Genomic DNA, 10,051 nt, shown 5'->3' with positions numbered 1-10,051 from the left:
AGTTAAACTTGACAAGATTAATTATAATAAAATGGATAGCTCAAAGGATTTCATTACTCACCTTGATTTGAATCGTAAGAATTGTCTTTATCTCTATCTTGATTTTACTCGTCCCATATTTGACCGTGGAAAGTGGTTTGATGGGTCAGTTTTCATTGATGTTTACCATGAGAGAATTATTTATGAGTTGGTTTTAAAACATGGGTATAGATTCCGCTCTTTGCTTCTCAACGGTCGTATGATATTCCATAAACTCTACCATGTTAACAGGGGTTAGTCAAATGAGATTTTGAATGACTTCTGGGGAGTTCGAAAATCTACTGTTAGTTCATAGAGACTTTTGGAGAGTCTCTTAAAATCTCTTGTTATTGGTTAGAGACTTTTTTCAAGTCATTTAAATTTTCTGAAACTCCATGTTATTGGATTAGGATTTCATAAGAGTTACTCCAACGCTCCTGTTATTCGAAGGAGAATTGAAAGTCATTGATTTATTGTTTTCAGAGATTTGGAGAGACTTTTTCTTAAAAATAGGCATGGTAGAAATCTCTCCTCAAGAGGTGATATTTCTGGAGACTTGGAAATTTGGAGATTTTTTGTTTTTGGGAGTGTACCATTTTTTTCTCTCCTTGTGCCTTAATACAGTTTAGGGCCACTTGGAAAGGGGTAATCAAGACAAAATATGGAATAATGTGATTTTTTAAATTAGAGAATATATATTTTAAAATCGGCTATGTGAGTCTTTGTGATATATATCGATTTTAAAAGTTATAATTTTTTTCTCCGCATAGAAAATAAAATGTGGGGCGAGTGGAATAAAGTGAGTGAAAATTTAGGCATAGGATAACAATGAGATTTATTTTGACAACGAACACATATTTCATTAGGTGGTCATGGTACTTTTTATTATTATTGTAACGTGAATAATAAAAAAATCGGTAATGTTGTGAGTTAATCAGGGGATATTACACAATTTTGTCTTCTACAAATCTCATAAACTTTCTACAAGTCACATTTTTTTGTCCCTACAAATCTTATTTTTTGTCTCTACAAGTCAGAAAGACTCTCTAAAATTCTCTCAAAGAATCTCTAGAAGTCACTCAAATTAAAAATCTATGAAAGTCCACAGAAATCTTGTTTGACTACCCCTTGTAAATCCATCAGAGCTTCCACCTTTTTTAGCTGATTTTCTAGCAATTCTTACTCCATTTGTTCTTAGAAGTTTTTTATTAGCATCATCATTATTGAGAACTAAGTTGACATTTGAATTTCTTGGGTATCTGGGGAAGAATTTGATGGACCAGTTGAAAATGGTGAAGAATTTGGTGTTGAGGGAGAAGAATTGTATGGTGATCTTTCAGGTACTAGTTGATTGGCTGCTAGGAATGCTGGATTATATATATTCGTTCAAGACCTTAAAAATATGATAACAACTTTTGAAAGAGAAATGTTCGCCATGTTTTCGCTGCAAATCTGTACGAACCCGTCTTTTAACATCACCATCCACAAGACCACTCTCTTGACCTTCTTGGCTTGCATTATCAATCCAATATAAGAGGCGACTTCCTTATTGATTACAATGAAGCATTCTGCCAACTATTTTGCATCACGACAATTGATGTTCATGGTTTTTGCTTCATATTTATGAAATATGTTTTCCCACATGGTGTTACTATGTTGTTGTGCACCATCGATACAATCTTGGGTAAAAAACATAATAATTACGACAAATGCATGCACCTTCTGTGAGGTTGTATTTTGCACCATGAATTTTGGTTATTTTACTTTTGCCTTGACTTTGAGATTGTGAATCCATATTACAAGAAATTAAGAATTGCAGAAAAGGTGTAATTGTTTTAGATTTGAAGAAGATTGAGAGATTGAGAAATTCTAGAGAGGTTTAGAAACTCCGTTGTGAGTTGGAATGAGTTTGAAATTGAGTATTTATAGAGAGGGGAAATTATAGCCGTTGGATGAGGAACTAGCGAGTGATAATCAATTCGTCAAGCGAGGTATGACCATCGCTGACGCTGGAAAGACCAATGAGCGGAATCATCTAGCAATGGACTATCTATCGCTCGCTGAAAAATCTGTCGTATATGGCTATATGTTATGGTTGACATATAGGGAGATATGTTTATGCCAACGTGGCGAAATTGTTTGGCATGTGCATATGAATTATGAATTGGGCTAATAGGGATAGATAAGCCTAAAACAAAAACGAAAAGAGAAGGGTGTAAGTCTGACTTGGGACGAGTCAGACCCCTAATCAGACGGGAATGTTTCTAGGGCAATATCTATTACTATATATAAAGGGAACTCTAATTGCTACAGTAAGTGAACAGTAACTCAGTAAGTGAAGCTGTAAAATTTGGAATCCCAATTTTACCCTTCATTTTATAGCTTTGTCCAAAATGTTTTAAAAATTAAATAAGGATAAAACGGTAAAAGACAAAAAAAAATACAGAATTAAAGACTAAGAAGTAAGAATAGAGCGGGACACACTGACAGGGTCTCATCAAGGCAATACTGATTTTTGAACGATTATGCGTGCGCTGGGTACAAGGGGAGGCACGTGCATAGCACGTGCAGTATACTAGTAGAAGTATAAAAACAAGGGAATTTTAACAAACTGCCACACTTGCAAATCCCGATTCAAGAAACTGCCACCGTTTTTTTCAGAGTTTATTTAATGCCACAACCGTTAGCACTAACGTCTTGGACCCACATGATTGGTCAAACTTTTTTGACTTTGTCCAGATTACTTACACGTGTCTTATGTGGACGGCTCAAGATGTCGAGCATGAGATTATTACACGTAGCACAGGCTAAATGACTATTTTATCCTTCGTGGGATTGAAAACAGTTTGCAACTTTGTATCGTTTCATTTTTTTTCTAGGGTTTGCTCGTTCTCTCTGTCCGCTCTGTTCTCTAGTGGAAGAAATTAGGGTTTGGGTCAGTTTTCAGCGGGATTTTGCTTAGGTTTAGTGTCTGAGTAAAGGGTTGGGGAGCGATCGAGATTCAGAAAAAGAAGGGGAAGGACAAGCAGCAGATATGGTATGATTGCAAACCCTAATTTCGTTTTTCTGAGTTGAATTAGGGGTTTTCTCTTAGGTTTTTGTTTCTCTTTCTTGTACTTTTTTTCTCTTGCTCTATGTCCGCTCTGTTCTCTAGTGGAAGAAATTAGGGTTTGGGTCAGTTTTCAGCGGGATTTTGCTTAGGTTTAGTGTCTGAGTAAAGGGTTGGGGAGCTGAAGATGAAGAAGAATAAGGGGAAGCACAAGCAGCGGATATGGTACGATTTCAAACCCTAATTTCGTGTGTTTGATGAGTTTTATTTTAGGAGTTTTCTGTGTGAAGTGTGGAATTTTTAAAACCCTAATTTCGTGTGTTTGATGAATTGATGAATTTTATTTTAGGGCTTTTCTGTGTGAAGTGTGGAATTTGATGAATTTTATTTTGTTTGTTCATTTACAGTGACTATACATATTATCCATATAGAGATATCAGTGTGTTTGTTGTGAATAGTAAACTTAATTTGCTATTCCCTCACATGGATAGAGATAGAATTGACCTTAAGGAATTTGAGAAGATGTTGCGTGTTAAGTTGCATCTTGATGAAACAGAAATTCCAAATTTATATTGGACCATAGACCCATGTCTGCCTGAGTATTTGGTTACAAATGAAGACTTGTTTAAGTTTTGGGAGCATGCTGTACCTGATGATAAAGGGTTCATATGTTTACAAATGAGTGTAATGAATTCAGAATTTAGGAATGACAATGACTTCATTAAGGATGCAATGGAACAACCAGTAGTAACAATTGATGAGACTCCTAAGAAGGCACCTAAGAGGATTGCTAAGAAGCCAGTTTCAAAGGAAAAGTCAGTAAAGATATCACCTACAAGGAGATCACCAAGGTTGCATGCTCAATCAAAGAATGAAAACTCAAATGGAGGAGCATCTAGGAAGTTGTTGTTCATGGATCTGTTAAATGAAGTGGAATCTCAGGGTTTTTCTTGCCTAAGTCAAGCCACTGTTGTTGGTTCTAGCAGTACACCAGTTGATAGCTTTAATCATGATTACTGGGTTGATGAAGTAAACAACACTGCTGCAGGGGATAACACTGATGCAGGGGATAAGACTGATGCAGGGGATAAGGCTAATGCAGGGGATAAGACTGATACAGGGGATAAGACTGATGCAGGGGACAATAGTGATGGTGATGATGAGGACAATGTGGTGCTAGAGAACACTACTGTAGATGAATGTCACCCCATTGAAGACCCAAATGCTCCACCAATCTTTGACAGTGATGAAGAAAATGATATTGATTATGAAGATATTGTCAAGACATACAAAGTTGGAGATGAAAGCAGTGATTCAAGCAGTAGTGAAGAAGACAATGAAGAAGGTATGGACCCTTTAGTGTTTATAATTTTTTGTTTATTTTTTACATGTACTAACACTTTGATGTTGATTGCAGTTTCTAATGATGACAAGGCATGATGTATGGTCAGTTAGTAATGGGTTTGTTATTTAAGAGAAGGGAAGAATCTGCTAAGTGGAATCAAAATGATTTGGTCCCTGCTGCTGTTAAGTTGATAAATAAGATGCTTGACTTGGTTGGGAAGTTTGATACAGAAGGAAGTGTGGTTGGACAGGTTTATTTGGTAACTAATGTGTCTACCAAGAAAATTTTCACAGTGAACATTGTAGACAAACAATGCACTTGTTTGCAATGGCAGCTAAGGGGATTCCCTTGTCAACATGCTGTATGTGCATTGAAACTGCTCAGGCCAAACTGGAAAGAGTAAGAAATTTTGTAATATGCTATTACTTTTGGGTTGTAATATGCTATTACTTTTGTTTCTGTAAACTGACACATTTGTTTGATTGGTTGAACAGTTATTGTGCTCCTTACTACTCTGTGGAATATTATAGGACCATATATGCAGATGCTGTAAATCCACTAGAAGACATAAGTGAATGGAACTGGGAAGATAAGGTACTTTTTTCAGCATTAAATATATTATTGAATGTGATACATTCACATTTTCTCTACTTTATTATATCCTTATTTTTCTCTACTTTTTTCTCTACTTTATTATATCCTTATTTCTCATTTCTTTTAGGGTTAGGGTTTCATTTCTTTACTTTAACTTTCTCATTCCTTTTCTCTTCTTCTTATCTTAATTGGCAGGCATCCATGGACATCAACTTAAAGCCTCCTCCTTATCAAAGAAAAACTGGAAGACCAGCAAAGAAGAGGAAGAGGAGCTATGATGAACCTGAAACTGTGGTGAAGAAAAGGAAATGTGGAAAGTGTGGATCTACTGCTGGTCATAATAAGAGAACCTGTGCTGGTGGTGATGTTGGTAAAAACCCAACTGGATTCATGCCAAGCACCGAGTATGATGCTGCAAACTGCACCTTCACTAGTAGAGATCATCCTGAAAGTAGCAGTGCAAGGGGTAAAGCAAAGGTGAACAAATCCAGAGGTACATCTTCATTTGTTGGTGAGTCAACAGGACCTAAAAACTTTGGAAGAGCACCAACAGAACCTAGCACCCATGGATCTACACAAGATGTTCTGAATTTCAGTCAGAACTTTACTGGTATTGGATCTGTTAGTCAACATATTCCTGTCACAAAGGGAAAGCAAAGCAAGGCTAAGAAGAAGTAGAAGTGTGTGTGTGCTTCTTGTTGTGTTAGATCTTTTTTTTTTGCTTTAGACACTGATATCATAGTGTTAGATCTGTTTTTTTTTATGTACCTGAATTCAGTTTTATTTTGATGGATAATCTTACTTTATGAATGGAAATGATATTAGTTAAGAACTAATTACATGTTAATAGTCTTTTGAAGTTCCTTACATATGGCATTGAGATTGAAACTTGAATGGATAACCCTATTTTTTGCTGCAATGAAAAGGTGGTCTGATACCCATCTAAATGCTTCACAATCTGTGCAGATCAGGTAAGCAATGTTTCTATTGTGTTCATTTTTGCATCTTCTCAGCTGCATTATTGACTTGCATTGCTCTTTGTAGCATTCTTGCTTATGCAGTGGGCATTCTTTGTAACAGTGGGTCTCTTCTCCACAAGCACAACAACAATTCTCTTTGGGTAGCTTGATATTCTTGGATTTGAGTGGATGACTGGCAGAATCAAACCATTCAAAGTAGGTGCAGGTAGGATTTGAACACTTCAAGAACATTTCTCCATCTGTTTCTCTTGTGCTGGATCTTAGTAGTTGTCTTATACCATTACAAGGTATATGTTTGCATCTAGAGTACATCCAGGGACAAACCTTAGACTCATGACTTCCTTGTTCACATGTTGGACATAGATCTGGGGTAGTTTGCTGTCTAAATTTGCTGCTGCTGCTGCTCTTGCTACTACTACTGCAACTGTTACTACCTGGAGAGTTTATAACCTTTTGGCTCATTTTTATGTGTTGAACTTCTGAAGAAATTGACTAATGAAGAGTTTGGGATCTTCATTAGTATATATAGAGCTTCAAGATGATGAATAAGACCGTTATAAATCCAGGTAAAATATGGATCGTCGATTTTTTCTCTTAGATTGATCCCACGTGTATTCCGACCGTTAGCAAATCTTGCACGTTTTTCTCACGTGCACGGAGTCGCGAGTTAACTCACTACTCTATAGCCGGTTAACTCAATCCCAGTGAACTGATTAACTCAATCCCTGTTAACTGATTCAGGGGCTTCTATGTAATTTTGGACGGGTTATTTAATGCCACGTATGTACTAACAAAGACTAACAGCCGTTAACCGTTATCTCAAAAAAACGGGATGATAAAAGTCAAGAGTATGGCATTTAATAAACTCTCAAAAAAACGGTGGCATTTTCAGAAACTGCATATTGGAAGTGTGGCACTTTATTAAAATCCCCTAAAAACAAGACTTGGTTTTTGTCGAAACAACAAAACAAAATAATCATCGCTAACTCTCCTCCCTCCCTCCCTCCATCGGCGCACATCTCATCACCATTTGAAGGAACGCAGGCAGGCAGCCAGACCAGTAAGAAGATAATATTGATTTGATTAGGGTTTGTTTCTTTTGTTCGGATTTTATCATTTGATTTCATCATTTGTTTTTTTGAAGCAATTTGATTTCATCATAGTCGAGGTTCATTTTAATTTCTCAGGGGTGGGTTGGTTTATTTGTTTGGTGAATTAGGTTTTTGTTTGAAAAATTAGGTCTATTTCAATTTTCCTATTAAAAATTAGGGTTTTTTCGACTTTTCCTATTTGTTTTTTGAAAATTAGGGCTTTTCAGTGACATCATAGTAGTTGCTTGTAATGTATGGCTGGTGATCTTCTATTGATGTTGAATGCTGTCATTGCTTGTTGTTAGGGAAGAAGAAAGATCAGATGGCACTAAAAAGTGTCACAAAAATGTTATCCCAGAGGTTGTTTCCCGGGGGCACTAGAGGAGGAACCGAGACCAGCAAACATGTAACAATGTTATTTCATTATTGGATTTGGATTTATTCATCTTTTAACAACTTGTCAAAACTGACCTTCTTACTTGTATGTGTTTAACATTCTATCAGATTACGGATGAAAACTTGCGAAGTCTTTATGCACACCTTAAGCAGGATATTGCAGAAGTAAACCAACTCACTGATGAATTCCATGCTATCTTTGTAAGCCCCTTCCTTCCATCCCCGTCTTTATTTCCTTTTGCTCTTTCTACTAATTGGACTACACTGATTATTATGTTTCTTTCGCAGGCCCTAAAAAGGGCGGTGACCAGGGATCGAATCATATGGTCATCGTTCATTCTCAGTGTTGGTTTTAACGTAGTTCAGCAGTTTGAAGAAATCATGAAAAGTAGAAATGCCATCAAAGATAAAGAATCCCAGTTGTCAGCTCGCAGTGCCGAAAAGCAAGAGTTACGATTGCCAGCTTTAGCAGCATAAGATATGGGCGCTAAGTTATCTCTCCGTACTTTTGTACCTGGAGACTACTTAATTTGTCTGGCATGGGCTTACTCTAAGTTATGTGAGTTTATTATTATTAGCTAGATGAAGTATTCACCGGAACCTCTGACCATATAAGTTGCATGTAATGTTGGGGTTACACATCTCCTAACTTTAACTTCTGTATCTATGTACGCATGGTGTGCTCCTTTTAAACTATTGATGCTCCCATTATCTATATCTATATATATTAGAGTCGTTAATTATTCCAGCTTAATTAGTGTTTTTCTAAGAGTTCTGATGAAATCCTGTTGATGGGATGAGCAATGAAGAAGACTGATCTACTTTGGTCAAGAAAGAGGTAAGTTTTCAAACCCTTTCTGACTTTTATTTGTTTCCATCTTATATGCTTAGATCGCTTGTACTGCTATGTGTAGAGCAGTATGAAGTTACCAGCTCCCTTTTAAGCCAGAAAGTAGATTTATTTTCTTTGAAACTTTAAAAGAATTTTGGCATGTTGGTTTTCCTTATCCCATTACAATGCATTGGTATGATTTTGCGAAATGAAACAGGAGAAGAAAAGAATTTTGTTGAAAAGAATGTAGAGTGTCATTTGCATCTTTGTAGGATGTAGAAAAAATTTGGGGATAACGGCCAATACACTATTCCCTTTGTCAAAAAAATCTGAACTGCTCTCTAAGAGCCTTCACTTTTAAAATTTCCATGACATAATCTAGAAACCAGAAGTTCTTGTCTAAGTGTACCCAGAGATTCGTGATTTTGCTTCCAAGGTAGAATTTAACAAACTGGATGGTCCTGAATACCTAAATCAACTGCGAAAGATACTACAACCGACCTAAGTGGAAGTAACAAACCGAGGGACCTACAGGCTAAAATCAACTGAGGTTTTAATTGTTCAAATGCTGTTTATACTTGTGAGCGCCGATAGATCACGCAGAGATCAATGGTCCCACAACTAATATTCGCATAAAAGTTAAATGTATAAATAAAGGTATTTAAGATGTCAAACATAAATACAGCCAACCGTTGGTGCCGGCTAACTTAGTGTACGAAGATTACCTCATGAGGGTGAGTAATAATCTTCTAACAAAAATAAGATAAGAAGTGTCTGAAAATAAAGTAAATCAAAGTTCAAAAATTAAAGGACACGTATATACGTGGTTCGCTTAGGCCTGCGTCCAGGGTATATTTGGAGAGGAAAAAGCTGACCGTAGGATCGAGGATCCTGTGGCCTGGAATAAAACGGCAGATGGAGTAATTCGTGGCCGCACAGATGCGATCCTGTGGCAGAGATCGGCCGATTCTGTATAGGGCTAATTAAGCCCGTATATAGTGTATCTTCTTTTCTTTTTTCTCTTTCGTACTAAGATCAATCTCTTCTACTCCTCTTTCTTTCTCATGAATCCTACGCACCTAAGAAATCATTCTTCTCTCCCATAAGCTGTAATAAAATCGTGGTTTTACAGGGAGACAAGGTTTCATATATAATAATTGAGATACAATTTTGAGTGTATATGTTTTATGGGTTACATGATATAGTTGAATTGACTTCGGGTAAGGTAACAAGTATGAATCTCATCTCCTACTTTACTTTCTCTCTCTACTAGCATTCCACTATTTCTACGATTTGCCGACCCCTCATTCTCTATTGATACGCCTTATTTATAGATAAACAAGTTGGTCCCCTCGTCTGTCACAGCTGTTATCTATTTTCTTGGAGATCGTGCTCCACCTAGGACTGTTCATGGTCGGTTTTGGTTCGGTTTCTAGCCAAACCAAAACCGAAACCAATATTATTGGTTTCTAAAAATCTAAACCAAACCAATCCATTAACCATTGGTTCGGTTTCCAAATGGTTCCAGTTGGTTTCGGTTTGTCCCAGTGGTTTTTGGTTAACCAATAATTATGTCAAACCAAAAAAAAAATACACAAATTTACAGATAAAAAAATCGTAGTTGCCGATAGTATTGGTTTACACAAATACACAGACAAAATAAATAAATCAAGAATAGTTAAAGCTTACTGTAATTCTAGAGATCAAAAGAAGATATATAATATATCTTAATTTAGATATTGACAA

The 10,051-nt window shown here is 36.5% G+C and overlaps 3 protein-coding genes across 3 annotated transcripts; all 3 read left to right on the top strand.

Moving 5' to 3' along the window:
• Window positions 1–3,494: 3,494 nt before the first annotated feature.
• LOC113296444 lies at window positions 3,495–4,507 on the top strand. The gene is made up of 2 exons (XM_026544752.1): window positions 3,495–4,412; window positions 4,485–4,507. Exons 1-2 carry the CDS (start codon window positions 3,551–3,553, stop codon window positions 4,505–4,507), a joined length of 885 nt encoding a protein of 294 aa, XP_026400537.1. The 5' UTR covers window positions 3,495–3,550.
• On the top strand, window positions 4,507–5,740 carry LOC113293690. Its single transcript, XM_026542247.1, has 3 exons — window positions 4,507–4,811; window positions 4,907–5,006; window positions 5,202–5,740. The coding sequence occupies exons 1-3, from the start codon at window positions 4,507–4,509 to the stop codon at window positions 5,682–5,684; spliced, it is 888 nt and encodes a 295-aa protein (XP_026398032.1). The 3' UTR covers window positions 5,685–5,740.
• Window positions 5,741–6,955: 1,215 nt separating this feature from the next.
• On the top strand, window positions 6,956–8,217 carry LOC113293689. The gene is made up of 4 exons (XM_026542246.1): window positions 6,956–7,046; window positions 7,383–7,483; window positions 7,582–7,674; window positions 7,762–8,217. Exons 2-4 carry the CDS (start codon window positions 7,400–7,402, stop codon window positions 7,948–7,950), a joined length of 366 nt encoding a protein of 121 aa, XP_026398031.1. The 5' UTR covers window positions 6,956–7,046; window positions 7,383–7,399; the 3' UTR covers window positions 7,951–8,217.
• Window positions 8,218–10,051: the final 1,834 nt, after the last annotated feature.

Source organism: Papaver somniferum, chromosome 7 (assembly GCF_003573695.1).
Source record: "Papaver somniferum cultivar HN1 chromosome 7, ASM357369v1, whole genome shotgun sequence".
In the NCBI taxonomy this organism is placed as follows: Eukaryota; Viridiplantae; Streptophyta; class Magnoliopsida; order Ranunculales; family Papaveraceae; genus Papaver; species Papaver somniferum.
The sequence above is the reverse complement of the archived record's forward strand: the minus strand, read 5'-3'. Positions and strand labels throughout refer to the sequence as shown.